Source organism: Chrysochloris asiatica, unplaced genomic scaffold (assembly GCF_000296735.1).
Source record: "Chrysochloris asiatica unplaced genomic scaffold, ChrAsi1.0 scaffold00012, whole genome shotgun sequence".
NCBI lineage: Eukaryota > Metazoa > Chordata > Mammalia > Afrosoricida > Chrysochloridae > Chrysochloris > Chrysochloris asiatica.
The window spans coordinates 32001655-32021899 of record NW_006408530.1 but is presented as its reverse complement, the minus strand read 5'-3'; the positions used below and the strand labels follow the sequence as shown (position 1 = coordinate 32021899).

The 20245-nt window shown below is 39.5% G+C and overlaps 1 protein-coding gene and 1 pseudogene across 1 annotated transcript in view; both read right to left on the bottom strand.

Annotated features, from left to right (window-relative positions):
• The window catches only part of ZRANB3 (zinc finger, RAN-binding domain containing 3), a 226722-nt gene that overhangs the window by 18250 nt on the left and 188227 nt on the right, over window positions 1-20245 (bottom strand). Inside the window, exons 12-15 of the mRNA XM_006834600.1 lie at window positions 15398-15797; window positions 9613-9792; window positions 5008-5090; window positions 1338-1439 (exon numbers count right to left, since the gene is read on the bottom strand). Of these exons, the coding sequence (XP_006834663.1) occupies window positions 1338-1439; window positions 5008-5090; window positions 9613-9792; window positions 15398-15797 (765 nt within the window). The remainder of the gene's footprint in view (window positions 1-1337; window positions 1440-5007; window positions 5091-9612; window positions 9793-15397; window positions 15798-20245) is intronic.
• On the bottom strand, window positions 11363-12113 carry LOC102837144 (annotated as a pseudogene).

Sequence of the window (20245 nt, the reverse complement as noted above, 5' to 3'; positions counted from 1 at the left end):
AGAAGAACTGATGCATTTGGGTTATGGTGTTGGAGAATATTGAAAGTTCCATGGACTGCTAGAAGAACAAACAAATCTGTGTTGAAAGAAGTATCACTAGAATGCTCCTTAGAAGCCAGGATGGCCTGACTTCATCTCTCATACTTTGGACATATTATCAGGAGGAACCAGTCCCTGGAGAAGGAAAGTGAAGGGTCAGTGAAAAAGAGAAAGACCGCAAACAAGATGGACTGGCACAGAGGAAGCAATGAGCTCGAGCTTGACAATGATTGTGAGGATGGTGCAGGACTGGGCAGTGTTTCATTCTGTTGTGCACAGGGTCTATGAGTTGGAACTGACTGGATGGCACCTAACAATACCACCACCTTTTCCTTTAATTCAGGTGCTGCTGACCCATGAGCCATGTTTCATTTCCACCAAGAAGATAAAGTAATAGTCCAAATTTCCTGATGAAAATGGTGCTCTGCATGTGGAATTAGTCCCTGAGCGTACAGACCCTTCTTAGCAATGCAGGTTAAGGTGGCTATAGAATAAAATTAAGGCCAACTCCCACCCCAGCCCCCAGGCCCTGGTGTGTACTGGACTGTTAACCAAAAGACTGGCAGTCCAAACTCACCAAGCCATTCCATAGGAGAGAGATGAGCCTTTTTACTTCCATAGAAATTTACAGTCTCAGAAATCCTATATAATTCCAACTTTGAGTTGGAATTAACTAGATGGCAGTGTGGTAGGTATTTAGTTTTGGTGGCATGTACTTGACCTAGAGCTGTCCACTGGTGACTCTGACAATGAATTAAGAGTTACTCAGTTATGCAAAGAGTTATGCAAGGTCAGCAGTTCGAATTCACCAGCCGCTCTGTGGGAGAAAGATAAGGTTTTCCATTCTTGTAAAGATTTACATCCTTGGAAACCCTCTACAGGGTGGCCATGAGTTGGAACTGACTTGACAGCATGCAGCAACAGCAACAGCAACACAGTATTATCCTTGTTCTCAGACTTTGTCATTGCTAGAACTTAACCTTATAAGATAAAATGTGATTCTTTCAGATACAAGTATCACAGTTGCAAATCCTGTGAATGAGAAGTTAAATGATGTGAGGATGATTCTATCCACAGAAACAACAATTTTAGGTGTGATCATTTGCCCAGGAAACAGATTTCACATTTATTCTTAGCACTAGGGTAATTAATAGGCATTGTCTGAACTGATTAAAATGCCACTAGTGACTTTACTCTGCAACAGGCCACAAAGTGCTCTGCTTTTATTAATCTCAACATGATCATTAAAATTAATAAAGAGGTTCTTATTCAAAATAAATGCAAGAGGCTCTTCTTACCAGTGAGCGATTTTCTTTCAGCTGAAAGTTTGCTGGCAAATCTTCCCAAAGGTCTAATTTTATATCCAAAGGAATGAAATTACAGTTCATCTGTTTTCCATCCTGATTACAGATTAGGAAGATACCGTTAATCAATTTTTATCTGTAGACACTAGTAATGATTTTTAAAGAAAATAATCATATTATAGGAAATATTATAAATTGAAATAAGCCTCCACAAAATATGTGTTGGAGTCCAAAGGCAGTACAAAACACTAGTACATACTTGAAATTAGCTATAGTGCAACCATTCCCAAATTCACAAATACAAGAGACTCTCCAGGGTGGGATGGGGTCTTTCACAGTGATTGAAAATATCAGTATTGTATTGAAAGAAGGCATGGCATCACCCTTCCCAAATGGTTTGATAAGACTATCCATTTGTTAAAGTGAGAAGGCAAAAAAGAAATTCTAGAGAAATGATTCAAACATTTCCTCCCAGAAAGCAATGTGGATCCATGAGGACCAACTGCCAATAGGACATGAGCTCCTTATCAACTAGAGAGGAACTGGAGTGTGAGCAGGTGCGTTGAGGTCTCAGTAATGAACCGCACAATATTCCAAAGTCTTAAGGGTAAAAAGCACCATGTACAAGAGTGTAGCTGGTTTAAAATGAGTATTTTTTTTTAAAAGAAGAGGAAACAGAACCTCTGCATATGAAACCCTATTGTATCAGCAATAGTTGAGCTCAGATTCTAATTGTCTCAGCACAGACAAAATGTTATATACAGCTCCCATAATCACTTTGGGAGAAACACACAAAAGGTCCTTATTGATTATATTATAATTGATGTGCTAACACTGAGCTACACTTGGGACTGGTTGAAATGACCAGGTTTTTAGTCATATTGCTGTTATGACACAGGATGCTTAATGTCTCCCACCACTCTTCCTTTAAAGGTGTTCTTTCAGATAGTAAACTAGGGGTTTTTTGTTTTTTTCTCCAAATTTTTACTTCTAGATTTTACTTCATTCAGCTCTTCTAAAGACAAAAAAAAAGGAAAGCTTTCATAAACTCTACTGTAGCTGTGAAGACATATTAACATTTCATGTCATTAGTATCTCATGTAGAGAAAATGAACTGAATGATAACATTTTATGGCAGAGACATGTAAGTGTTTAGAACTGTCACAAAAATGCACCTGAGACCATTAGCAGAGCGCTCAAGAAGGTGAGGTGGCCCCGCTAACAGGTTAGGTGGCAGAGCCAGGGACCCCATCATTGGAGTTTGGCTTAGCAGTAGGCACACTTGACCTTCTCCCGGATGTCTGACATGCTCTCTGTCTCCACACAGAAGTCTGGAAACACAGGTAAGGTGATTCAGGAGACAGAGCTTTCATTGTGCAAAGAGCCTAAGGGGTTCTGAAGTCTGACAGTGTGCGTTGCCTGGCTTCTTCATCTTCAAACACCAAGAGGGACCTGCCTCTGAGGAGAACCTCCTCTTGGCGCTCCTCACAGCGTGTCTCACCACTCACAGCGAGAGGCTCCCAGGGTGGGATGGGGTCCAAGCCTCCTGCAGGAACAGTGTTTATGGCCTGGCTTGGTCTCTGGTATTATGCACTCTTGGCTATGGCCCCATGCTAGATGCTGCTTGGGAACTCTGGAATTCAAGGTCCTAGCCATCTCCTTTTAATAATATTATATAGCACACCATCTCTACAACTGTATCTGACTTAGCAGAACACCTATAGCTAAAAGATCGGTCAGTTAGAACACAAGTTATCTTCAAAAGTAGATATTTGATATTGTAGACAAAACCAAGGGAGCCCTGGTGACAATGTGGTCAAAGCACTTAACCACTAACCAAAAGGTCAGAGGTTGAAACCTACTAGTTGCTCTGTGAGGTAAAGATGTGGCAGTCTGCTTCAGTAAAGATTACAGCCTTGCAAACCCTATAGGGGAGTTCTAGTTGGTCCTATAGAGTCGCTATGAGTCGGAATCAACTAGATGATAATGAGTTTTGTTTGTTTGTTTGCTTTAAACCCAACCAGAGTATTTACAGAGTCCTGGTAAGGAGCTCTGGTAGCGTAGTGGTTACGAATCGGGCTGCGAGCCACAAGGTCAGCAGTTCGAAACTACCAGCGGTTCTGCGGGAGAAAGATGAGGTGGTGTGCTCCTGTAAAGAGTTACAGCCTCGGAAATCCTGTGTAGGGTCGCTATGAGTCGGAACTGACTCCATGGCACATAACAACAACAACAACCGGTGTAGCACTGGACTGCTAACCAAGAGGTCGGTAGTTCAAACTCACCAGCTGGTCTTTGGGTTATGTTGTTTTTGTTAAGTGTTGTCAAGTTGGTCCTGTCTCAGTGACTGTTAAGGAGCAGTTGATGAGTTTGAACTGCCAATCTTGTAATTCAAACCGACCTTGCAGCCTAGTGCTTTATCCAACAGTGCCATAGCAAGACTCCTGGGAGCCCTATGCACAGTCACTATGAGTCAAAACTTAACAACGACAACAACAAAGTATTTATAGTGGTGGTGGTAACTGTGTGATGTAGAGTCAGTTCCGACTCATAGTGACCCTATGTAGAGTTTCCGAGGCTGTAAATCTTTTTGGGAGCATAAAGTCTCATCTTTCTCCTCAAGAGCGGCTGGTAGATTTGAACTGCTGACCTTGTGGTTAGCAGCCCACTACACCACCAAAGCTCCTAAAATATACATTCATCAAGTTCTCCTCAAATATTCACACTAGTTTACCTTGGCCAAAGATTCTCATATGATTCCTAAGACCCATTCAGGTGATCCACAAGGTCAAATGGGGGTTTGTAAAAATTGAAAAGATTTATTTGCTTTTTCATTTTTATTCTCACTGGTGTTTAGTGAAGTTTTCCAGAGGCTACATGGTCTGATATCCCAGCAGATTGAATACAAAGGCAGATGTGAAAATTCAGCTGTCTTCTATTAAAGCTTGAAAGACAATTACTAAAAAATGAACAATGCCACTCTTCTCACTAAATATTTTTGTTTAGAAAAATGTCATTCTCTGCTATTTATGAAAACATGTAGAGGTTTTACTGTTGATATGTTGTTGTTATTTTAATAAATGAATTTTTAAAATGTCTATTTTTAATTTCAAATATGGTAAATATCAACAGAGATAGGATACAATGGGGACCCTCAATAATTTTTAAGAGTGAAAGGGGTATGAAGATGAAAAAGTTTGAACATCACTAACCTAGGCTGGGTCAAGAATCTGAGAAATCATGGCCAACGCTTCCTGCAATTCATTCCACGTTTACTAATTATCAAGGAGAAGTTAACTTTTTTCTTGAGAGTTTTATTGTAGCTGGGCCTTGTGCTAAACATTTTTCTTGAAATGGATCAGCTAATATTATCCATGAACAACTCTTCTCCAAAGTTCAGGAAAAGGAGGCACAGAGCAACTAAGTAATGTGTCTGCGATGACATAGTTGGCAAGTCACAGAGATGTGAACTGAGGCAGTCTGACCCTGAAGTCTGTGCTCTATGCCCAGCTGTTCGGGTCTCTCATTGTCTTTAGATTTTATATGTGGATTTGAGAATTAGCTATAATGCCTAGCTCAATGTTAATAAAACTAAATATCTCCAATGAGACACACAAAAAGGAAAACTTTTATGTGTTTCAACTTCTAGAATCTGCATGATGCTTACCTTAGTATAAACATGAATTCGATCCGTATTTTTACTTGCGCAGAACATTAAGATATCATATATCGGCAAAGTCTTCAACTGTTCTAATAAGGAGACAAAATAGAAACTGCAGCCTTATTTATGCTTTTCTGCAGGGTGGGGAAACAAAATAGCTACATCAAAAGAGAAAAATAGAGTTAAAGAATCTGTGTCTGGACTTGAACTAAAACTACCACAGTAGGCCGTCTAGGAGTCCCTGGTGGCTCAAGTAACAGGTGAAATATTGAACCACTAGCTGAAAGGTTGGCAGTAGGAATCGATCCAGACATGCAGTTCATACTGTGAATCTTCCAGTAGGCACTGAAAACTCTGTGGAGCACAATTCTACTAGGGCATATATGGGGCTGCCATGAGTCAGAATTGACGTGGGGGCAAGTTACAGCAACAAAGGCCACCTAGTTGCATATTGGCTTATAAGGTAACCAGTTGCTTTTCATATTGGCTAATGACCTAACATGAAATAGATTCAGAATTAGCTGAAAAGGATACAAGTTAGGCGTAAGGGTGAGTTTCCCACTATCAAGAATTGTTATTAGTTGTTAGTCATCTGAAAGGAATCTAGAATCTATCCCTCTTGCTTGAGTGGAGTTACACTGAAACTGAATGAGCATCATTTTGAGTGTAAGCAGCAGTACAGCTGTTTTTACATCAATCATTTAAATGCCTGGTTCTCTGTAGCTCAGAGTATAACATTTAAAAAGATGAGTGGACAAGCTTCCTTTCTGAGTATCTCTTTTTATTTAACCTCTTTTCCAGTCCCACTGTCCAATATATTCTGCAGGATACTTAAGGTTAGACTCAAACTAGTGTAAGTAATAATTATATTGTTACTAGGTGCTGTTGAGTCAGTTTGGACTCATAGCAACCCCAGATGCAACAGAATGAAACACTTCCTGGTCCTGCACCTTCCTCACAATCTTTCCTACGTTTGAGCCTCGGTGCAGCCACTGTGTCATATAGGTTGTTGCGGGTCTTTCTCCTTTTCACTGATCATCTATCAAGCATGATGTCCTTCTTCAAGGACTAGTATGTCCTAATAACAGGTCCAAATTATGTGAGACAAATGAGTATTATTTCACACTTTAACATTTCTGAAATTGGCATGTCTTAGATTCATCATTTGTACATCCCACATTCTGATTATTTATGAATGTTTCTAGCTGTTTCTTCTTATATATTCTGAGTACTTAAAATGTGCCAAAGGCGGTTCTAAGAACATATATTAGTTTATATTAACTCATTCAGATTTCAAACAACTCTAGAAATAGGTAGTGCATTTTACAGATGAAGAAAATGAAATATATTAATTTAGTCATGGCCATACTCTGAGTAAGAGGATTTAAATCCAGTAATCTGGATCCAGAGCCTGAATTCAACCTCTAGAATAGTTCTTCAGGGACCTCTGAAAGTATTTTCTCAGCTCTAAAACTTATGATTTGCTTGCCATTCTACTTGCAAACGGCGTTGTATTATTATTTTTCTGATCAAGGCACTAGTCGCTTTACAAACTTAGTTTGTGGATTAATGCTACATTTCATTTATTCAAAAATAAATATCATATCACCCTCTTTAACACTTCTGAAATTGCACGTCTTGAAGTCAATAATCATACCATCTTACAATCATTGTTGCCACGTGGAGATTGTGAAGTTGTCATTGTAACTGAGCCTGCATTAGCTTTGTTACAGCTGTTAAACTTGAGGTGGGTGCACTGTTGTTACTATGTATGCTGAGCTTAATTACCTTTGAAATCATGTCAAAATGTTTTCACCATGATTTTGTATTTGAAGAGTTATTATGCATAGCAAAAAACTTGGATGCAAAAGAGAGGGCCATACATTTGATATTAAATAAGCAAACATGTGTCTCATTGGAGGAACAGCCCTAATGTGGTATCTTCTCGCAAAGGAAAAACCAAGTGCTTCATGGGACCTAAGGAAAGAAGATCCCTGTAAATCAGGTAAGCCGTCTTATAACTGATTACCAAGATGTGCAAAAATGATGACTATGACATGCTAAGCAAAGCAAATGAAGGCACGGGATCTTGCCAAATCCCTCAGAAATGATTAAAGAAATGTCAAGGCCACAGAGAGTGGTGTGACCTGGCCTGGACTACTGTTGAGGTATGTGCCATTGTCTAACTAACTAACAGAGTTTTTCTTTGTACTAGTATGTAAATAAGTGCATTTCACAATCAGTGTGTGTCTTTAGATTTGAAGAACCACGGTCAGAGCATTAAAGCTTACAGATCAGCATCGTGAGGTCAATTCCAAATCAGTTGATGTTTGTACTTTGGGAAATAGGTCTCTTTTTGGTATTTCCACGAATTTAATGGTTTGAATCTACTGATGCATCTTGTGAGGATACATCCATCCTTCCAGACTCATAGAATTCAAATTACACCAAAATTACAGTTCCAGAACAGTACACATCACCCTGATGTCCTAAAAGAGAGTATGTGGGAGGAATAAACATTCAAACACCATGTTCCTCCTCGTCTTCTTTCTGTTTGCTTTTCATGAGAAACTATGTGAGTGAGAGATGTGAAGCGTATTTCCTGTATGCAGTTCTCGGGCCACTGGTCTAAGAAATGAAAACAAAGAAGGGGATGCAGTAGGGATGGACGTGTACAGTGCCTGGAGTGGATAGGGCCAAGGCAAAATTTCCTGGCAGAATAGAATTTCTAAAGGTCAAGTGATTTTTGAAAAGTATTTCTAAGTGTGAGCTCATATGTCTTCATCAAGGGACTGATTTATAACTAACAAGCCAATGTTTCTCTGCCACAGATGGAGAGACTCATGGCCCAATCAATGAAAAACTCCAGGTCTTAATTCTCAGTCTGATGTTTACTTCACTGAGTCATGTGCAGTTCTATTAGAAGAGTTTCATAAGACTTGTGATGTTTTTTATGACAGGAATAAGGAAACTAGAAACTCCAAAGAGCATATACCCCAACTGAGTGTACCCTATCTATTGAAAAGGCCATTAAAATGAACTGGGACATAAGCAAGGTCCATTCCAGAATTACCTTTGAGGAGACCTAGAGCAATAAGAGAAATGGAAGGCCGAGGGAAGAATAAACCAGGACGCCTTGAGCTCAGAAATGTTTAAATGAATATTTCATTTTAAAGTTATAAATTTAACTCCAAATTATATCAATGTTTAATAGTCTCACCCTAACAACTGTGCGTTTGCTATAATGAGACTATCAATCTGTGAGTTACTATGGTAACTAAGTAATAAGGGTGGTAGTGATGGGATTATGTGGGTTCCATGGCTGTGGATCTTTACAGGAGCAGAAAGCCTCATCTTTCTCCCATGGAGCAGGTGGTAGATTTGAATTCCTGACCTGTGGTTAGCAGTCGAGTTCAAAATCATTACGCTACCAGGGATCCTTAAATAATAAGGGATGTTTCCCAAAAATACTCACAATTTTATGCCATCTGGCTATAAAATACAGTAATGTATGACATGCAGTCTGGTGTGTGTTAACAAAAATAACTATAAATTATTGTTGTTGTTAAGTGTCGTTGAGTCAGTTTCAACTTATAGCGACCCTGTATAGGGTTTCCATGGAGCGGCTGTTGACTTTAAACTGCTGACCTTGCAGTTCAAACCAACCTTGCAGTTGAGTGCTTATCTTATCAAGACTCCAACTATAAATAATGAATGCAATAAACTAAAAAGTCAGTCAATCCAAAACACTATATGGTTGATTTCAAATGCAGTTAGCATTTATATAGCCTTGAAATTATGTTCCTTAAAAACATTTTCTTTGAAAAAAATTTATACACCAAAATTCAAAACATACTAATTAAACAAAATTCTTATGTAAAGAATTAATGATCTGGTAAGCGTCGGGTACACCACTGTCTGTCAGTTTTTTGTACTGTGGTGCCTTGCATTTTTACTATGACAGTGGAAACTATCTTATTGGTATTTCAGATCTCAGCAGGGGCACCCATGATAGACAGGTTTCAGCAGAGCTTCCAGACTAAGTGAAACGGCTAGTGACCTATTTCCAAAACTCAGCCAATGAAAACCCTACGGATCACAGCAAAACACTGTCTCACTCACTTGATTTGGACTCATTATCAGGGGCTCAATTGCTAGAGGAGGACATTATACTTGATGAAGCAGAGGGCTAAGGAAGGCAAGGGAGACCACTGCAATGATGGACTAGAATACGCTGGTGATTGTAGGATGATGTAACTCCAGGCTCCATTACCATGAGTCAGACTCAACTGCTAATAATCTGTCGAACTTACTATTTTATCCATAAGAACCTCCCAAATATCAAAATAGCACCCAAATATCAAAACAGCACCCTTCCTGTGGGAATGGCAAAAGGCCTCGTTGGCAGCACACGCAGCTATGTATTTATTGTTTCTCTGTGTAGTATTTCTGAATAGCAACAGACATTCAAGCATTTGGTTACAAATAGTTGGTGGTTTTAACATGAAAGAGAAGAAAAGGAAGCAGAATGAAGGTAGTCACCTCAATAATAATGGAAGTACACTGCCGTTATTTGGATGCTGTGGAAACAGAAACAAGACTTATCATTACCTGGCTGGGGTGTGAGTCCACCTTCCTTGTTCTCTGGTAATACTTCGGGTGTTGACTGTGCAAGCACTTCGTTTTCACAGTCAGGTTTAGTGAAAACTTCTTTGGAGATGTCTTTCTGAGAATCATCCTTCCCACTTTTGGTTTTACCCTGGATCTGGATGAGGCTATCTATTTGTGGAATTTAAAAAATCAAACACACAATTTAAAATTGTCAGAGAAAGCCATTATTATGCTGTTGTTGTTGGTAAGTTGTTGTTAAGTGCCATCGAGTCAGTTTTGACTCACAGTGACCCTGTATAGGGTTTCCAAGGAGTAACTGGTGAGTTTGAACTGTTGACCTTACAGTTCAAACTGACCTTGTGGTCCAGTGCTTACCCAGTGCCATACAAGGGCTGCCTTATTTTATGCTAAGCCTAGTTAAAAATGTAAAGTTTTTTTTTAAAAAGTCACAGCTACATCTTATAAAAGAAATAAGGCTAACAATATTCAGTCCTCCAAAACATATTTATTGAGTGCCTGTTGTTAAGTGCCTTGAGTCTGCTCCGACTCATAGCAACTTTGTATAAGGTTTCCAAGGAGTGGCTGGTGGGTTTGAACTGCCAACCTTGTGGTTTGCAGTCCAGTGTTCATCCTACAGAGCAACAGCAGGAGTCTACTGAGAGCTTACCACATGCTAAATACTATTCCAGGTGCAGGAGAAACATCAAGGAACAAGACACGTAAGTTCCTACTTCTGGGAGATTCCACTCTAGGTGGCAGAGATGGATAATGCACAGGTGAACAAGAAGTAAATGTTGTTATGTGCTATTGAGTCAGTTACAACTCATGGAGACCCTATAGGACAGAACAGAACTGCTCCATAGGTTTCCTAGATTGCAATCTTTATGGAAGCAGATCTTTTCTCCCACAGAGCCACTGTTGGGTTTGAACCACTGACCTTGGTAGTCAAGCACTCAACCATTGAGCCACTAGGGTTCCCTAAATAAATAGGGTCTTTTCTTAAAGAAAAAACAGGGTTTTGTGAGTAAGGAGACAGAAGAAGGCACTAGTGTAGCAAAAGCTCGTAGAGGAGTCCCATGTGAGCTGAGAACTTGGAAGTCATGTGTGGGGCTTGCATTCTTGGACAAGATTTTAAATGTAACCGAAGTCATCATAGGTAAGATTTCAGGCAAGTGAATGAATTAGTTTTGTTTTTGTTTTTTAAATAAGAGTTGTTTTATTGATTACATATAATGTTAGCTACATTAATATATGCTATACACTTTATGTTTACTGAGAAGAACCTAGGTTACTCAGTCATGTTGTGCCTAGTTTCCAGACCCCAGGAAGCCATCTGTACCTCCACATCAGATCCCTCTAGAGTTACCTCCATATGCACATTTCATTCTGCAGCAACAAGACTCTAACTTCATTTTCAGCAAACGCCCTCTTTGTCAGGCAGCATGACCCCATGAACAGTCACCTTACAGTAATGCCCAGTCTTTCCCCTTTATGCCCACAGGAGGCACCTCCCAGACACAGAGGCAGGAGGCAGCAAGATGCTAGTCTGCAGTTTGCATCTTGGTTTTTTTTTCACTTGAGCCTACAACCCCAATTTATAATCCCATCAAAATTAATCCCAGATTATGATACGACCCACCAAAGTCTTCTTGGGTACGTGTTCAACACAAAATTGGAAGTCATCCAGTAGTCTGAGCAACTCTTTGTCCGGCCACAGAAATCTAACAGTATGGTCGGTAAAGAAACCACTTTAGTGTTTGCAAGTTGAACAGACTGGTTTCTCCTCTCCTTCCTCCACATCTTTCAGATTGAGCACTTCTATAGTGCCTTTACCTTTCGTCTCCTTTTTGATCAGCTCGTCAATCTCTCGGAATCAGACACACAATTTCTAACTGTTGGCCACTGTCTTCACTCTCGATGACCTTGATCAAGGACTTGAGCTTTTCTTTCAGCTTTTTCCCTTCGCCACTGGCAGGACGAACCGCGGCCTCAAGTGAGCATGCTCGATCTTCATGTTCACCTTTAACTGCCTGATCACCGCCAGAGCCTGCTGCTTTGTACTCTTGTTGGTTTTGATTGAATAGTGGATGTCCTTCATGGCTCTCTCAATCAGGATGACAGTGTATGGTCTCTCTGTCTCAGGGTTCACACATTTGTCTGCTACAATGGTTGCAATGTCCGAAACATCTGCTCCAACTGTGTGTGCCTTTATCAGATACTTGAACCTCTTCTTTTGTCAAAATCTGCTTACAGATTTCAGTCTGGTTATCAGTTCCAAATGTACTGACAAGATCTTCCTTCTTTGCAAACTGACCTTTGGAGACGTTTACAAACATGGAGTGGGTCTGAAGAACTTCATCCAGGTCTTTTTCCACGTCACTTCGCCAGCCGATGACCTAGTTTTTGTAGCAGGTGATTTCGAAGCGTTTTCCAGCTCGCTGCATCCGCATCACCGCCACATTGGTCAGGCGGATCTGGTCGGTAGGGGTAAAGATCGACATGGTGGCTGTTCACAGGCCTCGGAGCAGGCAAACCGGGGCACACCTAAGCCCCGGCCTGAGGCCACCGTCGATGTGCTGTAATGACCCCCATGAACTAAGTTTTAAAAAAAGTTTCTGACTTCTGTGCAGAAGGACCACAAGGGGATAAGAGAAGAAGCAAGTAGACTAACTGGGAGGCTTCTGAGGTCTGGGGAAGAGATGACAATGGCCTCAAGTCAGATGGCAGCAATAAAGATAAAGTAGCTGGAGGGCAGAGGTATTTTGGATGGGCTACCAACAGACCTTGTTAATGGATTAAATGTGGGAGCTAAGGGCGCGATCAACGATGGTGCTTAAATTTTAAGAATTATGTAGGGAAGACAGGGGAAGAGAAGATTGAGGTGCTAGATGTCGAGGTGGGAGGAGTGGGGGTGAATCAAGAATTCCATTTGGACATGGTAAGCTTGAGACATCCATTAGATATTAGGGGCAGATGTTAAATAGGCTTCTGGATAGATCCAAACTAGAATCTATATGAGAGAAATCTGGAGATAAGCACCATCAGAAGTTAAATATAAATTCAGAGATTAACATAAGAACTAAGTGCAAAAAAAAGTGTTTGTTGTTGTTAGGTACTGTGTTACCTATTGACAAATATTAGCATCCCATGTATATTATATCAAATTTTATCTAATGCATTACAGACTGGATTAGCAAACTTTATAGGACTGCAATATCCAAGCATTGTTCCTTTTAAATTCTGCCCTTTCCTCAAGGAGTCCTGGTGTGGCACAGCAGGATAAGCATTGGACTGCTTAACTACAAGGTGGCAGTTCAAATCCACTAGCCGCTCCTCAGAAACCTTATAGACAGTTGCTATAAATTGGAACCAACTCATCAGCACTTAACAACTACAACAACCCTTTCCTCAAAATGTTATATGATAGGCATTGTTTAAAAATTTAGATAAATTAGAATTAATTCTACTTTTCTTTTAGAGTTCATTCAAATCAAAGTTAGAAACCATACCAAGTTGTAAAAATTTAAATGCAATAATTTCAACTTTTATATATAGTAATGCAATAGTTTGAATATTTTTTCTTCTTTAATCAGACTTTCATATCCACAAAAGGTTTTTATTTTATTTTGTTTTGCTTGTTATTTGATTGCTTATCAAATCATGGGTGTAGAAACTTTCATTGTTCCCTTTGAAACAAGAAAAAATCAGAACTATGAAGCGCTTACTAAACTATGATTTTGCTGCGATATCACTCAACTTATATTCTCAATATAAAGTGACATTACATTATAGTCACGAGAGACTTTATTTTTACTGCTTGTAGCAGTTGGGAATTGAATCAGATAATGCTAATTGTGACAAGGATATTCAATGGCATAGCTTATGGCTGCAATTCAGTTCATAGACAACAGGTGCTCATATTACAAATATAACCACCCAGATGGCAGCCTTGTCAGTTTTGGTAGAAACACCCAGAATCAAAAGAGAAAAGACTCAGTTACTAGTTACATTTTCCTTCAGATTCAAATTAAGACAGAGAGGAGAACAAAGGCAGGCAGGCCAGAATGCAATATCAGAACTTGTATCTTAGTGCAGTCTTTTGTTAATGTCAACACTAGGGAGAATTCAAGAGTCCTGGTGTGGTGCTGTTGGTTAATGCACTGAACTGCAAAGTTTACTTTGAACCAGGAAGTCTGAAGATCAAGTTCACCAGCTGCTCCTTGGAAACCCTATACAGGGTCACTATGGGTTGGAACCCGACTCAACCGCACTTAACAACAACAACAACAACATGGAGAATTCAAGTCTGATTAAAAACCAGGCATGTACAATTACTATAACTGAGAATATAAAATAGTACTTCCAGTTCCCAAAACTATCAACTTCACATGTTTCATTACCATAGAAACACTCTATAAAACTGGAATCAAAGTAATATTAAATCTATTAATAATTATTATATGATTTATAATTATATTAACCTATGAATAATTATTAATAGGTGGCACTGTGAGATAAAGCACTGGACTGCAAGGTCAGTTTGAACCACAAGGTCAGTGGTTCAAATTCACCAGCCGCTCCTTGTAAACTCTATATAGGGTTGCTATGACTTGGAACTGACTCAATGGCACACAGCTACAACAGTAAGCATTAATAATCATTTCAGAAACTAAACACCAGAAAATGACATATCAGGCTTTAAAAACATACCATCCCAAAATTTGATTTCTATTTTTAAAATAGCAGTTTTAGGGAAGAATAAATTCATGAAACATCTCAAACTGGTTCTTAAACAGGACTTCAAAGTAGTTTTCCAGGGTCAGTTATAGTGGACAAAGTGAAACCAGGATGGATCAGATGATGTACAATTTTGATGAACTGGAAAAAAAACCAGAACAAGTAAAATTACAGCTTGATGCTCTGCTAAAAAATTAATCTCTCTCTTAGAAAACAAGGACAGTGTGTGTGTGTTGCTTAGTAACCAAAACACTTGATCGGCAGAGTCAGAAACAGTGGTGCCCTGCTCATAGGTGACCACTAACTGCACTGCTCTTCACACAATCCAGGCAATAATCCAATCTTCTCCATCAGCCTCCTGGAAGGACTCACTATGCCTCTTTCCAGTCTCCCGTTGCTGGGCTTCCACTGTAATGTTTTCTGATTCCGTTATTATTGTTCCACTACACACAAATTTTTAAAAAAATTTCACTTTCAAAAAATTCCAGTTTCACTTCATCAACCGTGACTTAACCAGTCCTAACCAGTTAGAAGCCATGTTGTTAAAAGATCTATAGAGGAATTTTTATGATTTGTCATAAAAAAAGACAAAGCACAATGTATACTTACCTGACAAAGAAACTACAATGGGTTGTCACGCTACTTAAACGGTAAAAAACAAAACAAAACAAAAACGCTTAATTTTTTTAGAAAACCCAGTAATATCTAGAGGAAAGAAAACAGCAGGTCTATGACTAGAAGGCATATTTGTTGCCATAGCAACAGTGCTTCTATTCTCACCCACTGAATTCACATCCTGCTGACATTCATCAGAAATGTCCATTTGTGCCAAATTAATGATATGCCACAGACGTTTGGGGATACGCATTCCTGACAGAACAGGGAGCTTTTCACATTCCAAAAGGAGATAAATTCAGTCTTCACTATGTGAAGTTCTTCCTCCAGCCTAAAAGCTCAAGTCATACTAATTTTTGAAAACTGTAGTAATTCTCTACAAATGTCAGGTGACGTGAAGACCCCACTGCCAGGGCCACCCATGTATACTCACCAGTACCGCCTGGAGGATTCTCACACATTTCACAATAAGGTAATGCTGAATTATTGATATAGGTACAGAAACCACACTGCCAGCCCTTTCCAGGAAGGGATGGGGTGGCCTCAGGGGCACCTTCAGTGAGTGGAGCTTTGGTTTGCCTCCGCCAGAAGGGTTTCTCCTCGGGGGGACTGAGGCAGTCCTGGTCAGCAACCAATTTCAATCTTTTTGCTTCTGGTTCAATATCACTTTCATTTCCAATGCTATCCCTTGAAGCTAGTTTTGTAGAGCCTGATGCCTCTTCACTACTTTTCTCCTGGAGAAGTCTTGATTCAACACAGGAGGTCACCGACTGTCTTTTCTTCAGTTTTGGTAAAAAGAATGATCGGATATCATGCTGTTTTTCTTTTTCAAACTAGAAAAAGCAAACAGTCATCAAATCAAGCAGCAATCTAATACGTTTCTCCAAAATGAAACAGCTTAACAAAATATATTCATTAACCACATTCCTTTATCCTTTAAATATCCTTTTGGAAATGAATTCAATGTCATAACTCTTCAAATATATATATTTACAAAATACCATTAACATACCCATAGACTCTTTTCCTTATCACTTACTTTATGTTTAGCAAGAAGCCCCAGTGGCACTGTGGTATCAGCACTGAACTGTTAACTGCAAGGTCAGTGGTTTAAACCCACCAACCTCTCCATGGGAGAAAGATGAGGCTGCCTGCTTCCATAAAGATTTACAGTCTTAAAACCCTACAGAGGGCCACAATGAGTCAGAATCGACTTGGTGGCAATGGAATATACCAAGCACTTTACATATATCAACTAATTTAATCCTCATACCAGCTTTGTAAAGTAGTGCTGTTTCATACCCATGTTTTAGATGAAGAAACTGAAGCTTTTGAGACATTAGGTACCTTGGCTAGTACACATGACTTATAAACTATCTGCTGTGGATGCATATCTGGGACAGAAGTAGATGATATGGGCATAGACCTAGAAATAGGTCAGTGTTTTAGAATGTGCACATCAATCAAGACCCTAGAAATCAAACCACCTGTGAGAGCCAGAATGGAAGCGAACTGCCTTGTTTTTCTAGGTCTCGCAAGTTTTCCACCTTTAACAAGCTGCAGTCTTACCACTTTCTGTCACTCTCTACTAGTGGAAAATACTTGAGTTTTCCTTGTCTGACAGGTTTCTGCCTTACACAGGTTCTAGTTTTTGCAGATTTTGCTTTATAAACATTATGTACATAAAATCAAACTAAATTGACTGCTGTGAAGTTGATTTGTACTCATAGCAACCCTACAGGTCAGAGTGGAACTGCCTTATTAGGTTTCGAATCTGCAAATCTTTATGGAAGCAGACTGCCACATCTTTCTACAGTGGAGTGGCTGTGGGTTCAAACTGCAGACTTTCAGTTAGCCGACAAGCTTAAACTTAAGCACTACAATACTGTTCATTAAAGTTTTTAATTAAAATAGCTTCTTTAATTGACACATTCTTTTGTTTTGTTTTGCTTTGACTTTCTACTGCAATTTGGGTGAAAGTTTACAAAGCAAATAAGTTTTCCATTTAACAGTTTTGTTTTGTGACATTGATTCCAATCTCCACAATGTTAAAGCATTCTTCCCAATTCCTCCCTGTGCTTACCATTTCCCTTTGTCCTTCTTTCCTGTCCATTTGTGGCTTCTGAGCTTTATTCTTTTTGATTTCATTTGGTTGTCTGTTCTAAGGAGCACATGCTTATCTGGTCTCATTGTTTATCTATAAGTTATATGTTGTTGCTGTTATATGCTGTCAAATTGGTTCTGACTCAATGATCCAATATAGGGTTTCTAAGGCTGTGATTCTTTTGGGGAACAGAAACCCTCATCTACCTCCCATGGAGCTGACAATAGTGGGTTCAAACCACCGACCTTGTCGTTCACAGTCCAGAGGTTATCCTACAGAGCAACCACACTCTGCCATAAATGATACATAGGCTTGAAGGGTGACTCAGGGCCATAGTCCCAGGAACCCACCAACTGCTGTTAAGTGCTACCAGTTGGTTCTGACTCCTAGCAACACTGCCAAGGAGTGGGTGGTGAGTTTGAACCTCCGACCTTTTGGTTGAAACCTATCTCGTGGTCCAGTGCTTTATCCTACAGCAGTACACCAGGACTCCATCAGACCAATAAACCTGGTCTTTTTTTCTTTTTATGATTTTGAGTTTTGTTCCATATTTTTCTCCCGCCCTATCCAGGACTTCCTTCTGTGATCACTTTCAGAGTAGTAACAAACACATGTTAATAATTATCTTGTTTAAAAAAAAAAAAAATTCCTTTTTCTAACATAATTGTCTCAAGTCTTTCATTTACTTGTCAATGTGTAAATCTCAACCTTATAATTAGAGAAAATAGGATATCTATCACAATTGATTAGCTACCAGGTTAGGTAAATGACAGAAGTTAACTTCATAGAAGTTTTGCTGTAAGCTGAATTTGGTAGCATGTTGAACACATATTGTGTCAAATTACATTTCCAAAGGTAGCCATACAAATTTTTATCCTGTCTCACAGGCTCTTACAATGCGATATTAACTCACAAATGATGTTGTGTGACGTGAGAATAAGTTAAAAGTAACAAGACTTCTAGTTGGTCAGGTACTTTGTCCCACTTTCCCTTTCTCTCTCTTGGAATTCTTGACCTTGGAACCTAGTTACCATGCTGTGGGTTAGCCCAGACTACATGGAGAGGCCACATGTGGGTGTCCAGAGGCCAGTTGCTGGACACATGAGTGAACCAGCTTTTACATTATTCCAGCCCCAATCTTCAAGTCTGGTTGAGCAAAGATGAGTTTGTTCCTTGGTTGAATTCTTTCCCATGATAACTGTGAAGACGTGGTGAAGAAGTGGCATGACTATTCTTTTAAAGCTCTAAGTTTGGGGCAAATTGCTATGTAGCAATAGATAACTAAAATGCATTCTATAAGCTGTTGTTGCTGTTGTTAAGTGCCATTGAGTTAGTTCTGACTCATAGTTGACCCAGCATAGGATTTCCAATGCTGTGACTCTTTGCAGAAGCAGAAAGCCTCATCATCTTTCTCCCATGGAACAGCTGATAGGCTTGAACTGCTGACCTTGTGGTTCACAGTCCAATGTTTTTACTATAGAGCCACTGTGCTCTCCAATACTGTAAATAATAGTAGCAAAATACTACATAGTATCAAGAAACATTTTATACACCTGTTGCTATTGGTGTTGCTGTTGTTATGTGCCGTGGAGTCGGTTCCAACTCATAGTGACCCTGTACAAGGTTTCCGAGGCTGTAAATCTTTAAGGGAGCAGAAAGCCTCATCTTTCTCCAGTGGAACAGCTGGTAGTTTCGAACTGCTGACCTTACAGTTCACAGCCCAATTCGTAACCACTACGCTACCAGAGCTCCTTGTTTTAGGTGCCATCAAATCAGTTCCAACTCATAATAGATACTACCCAGTCCTGCACCATCCTCACAATGGTGGTTGCTTGAGTCCATTGTTGTAGCTACTGTGTACTGACACAATCCATTGCACTGATGGTCTTCTTTTTTTCCTGAATATGCAGTATCCCCTCTTCATCTATGTATAGATTCCTCATGAACTACAGATGAGAAGTAGATAATATGGATATGGAAATAGAGATCAGTGTGAAATTTTACAATACCAGACATAAAATGAAGGTCCAGAACGCTTCTAAAAAGAAGAAACAAAAACTGTCATCAGTCTTCTCTTTGGTATCATTGGTGTTGGAAGAAATAAAGGGATACCTTAAAGAATTTTAGGAGAATTGTCTGCCAAGTGAAACTACTGATTAAGAATGAGGGCAAAACCCAGTCATTTTTATTTATGCAAGGACTCACATTTACCTCTTTGGTAAAGTCAGCATGGTTCAACTAGACAGTTGATAGAATTTTTTAGTATTTGCTAGCAAATTTTACTCAACCAGAAGACTTGAAGTTTGGGGTTGGAATCATCTGAAGATTTGTTCTCTCCTATGTACAGCACTTGATGATGGATATCACATGGGACTCTGTCTGGGTCTGTCAACTGAGATACCCACATGAGGCCTCTCCATGTGGTCTGGGCTTCCATAAAACATAGTGGCTAGATTCCAAGGGCAAGAATCCAAAAGAGAAAAACAGGAACAGAGAGAGTCTTCCACTAGAGCCGGCACTCTGAATTCAGACATCTAACCTCCTAAACAGAGACAATTACTTTCTATTCATTGAAGCCACCCACTTGTGATATTTCTGTTAGAAAAGCACTAAAAAGCTAAGATACCATGAAATATGATTTTAAAAACAATACATAAAGGGGATTCTAAGGACAGGGTGAGGAAGAAAAAAGGAAATTAGTAAAGAAAGATATCAAAGAAGCTAAGAATTAAGTATTTGGAAAAAGTTCTATTCCATATTTAAAAACTACAAGAAAGGGAGTTTGCAGGCCCATGCTTTCTCTGAAGTCTCTGGAAAGAAATCTGTCTTTGCATCTTTTCGCTTCTAGTAAGTGTCTGGCATTTCTTGGCTTGTGGCAGCATAACTCCCATATCTGTGTTCTGTTACACATGATCTTTCCTCCTGAGAGTCTATCTGTGTCTCTTCTCCTTTTCTTATAAGAACACCAGTCATATTTAGTGCTCACCCTGGTGGTGCTGTAGGATCAGCACTGGACTGCAAAACACAACAGCAGTTCAAACCCACCAGCTATTCCTTGGAAACCCCATACAGAGTCGATATGAGTCGGAATCAAAATGACGGCACTTAACAACAACAACAACTACTTCATAATTTCATGTTAATGAATTACATCTGCATGGACCCTGTTTCCAAATA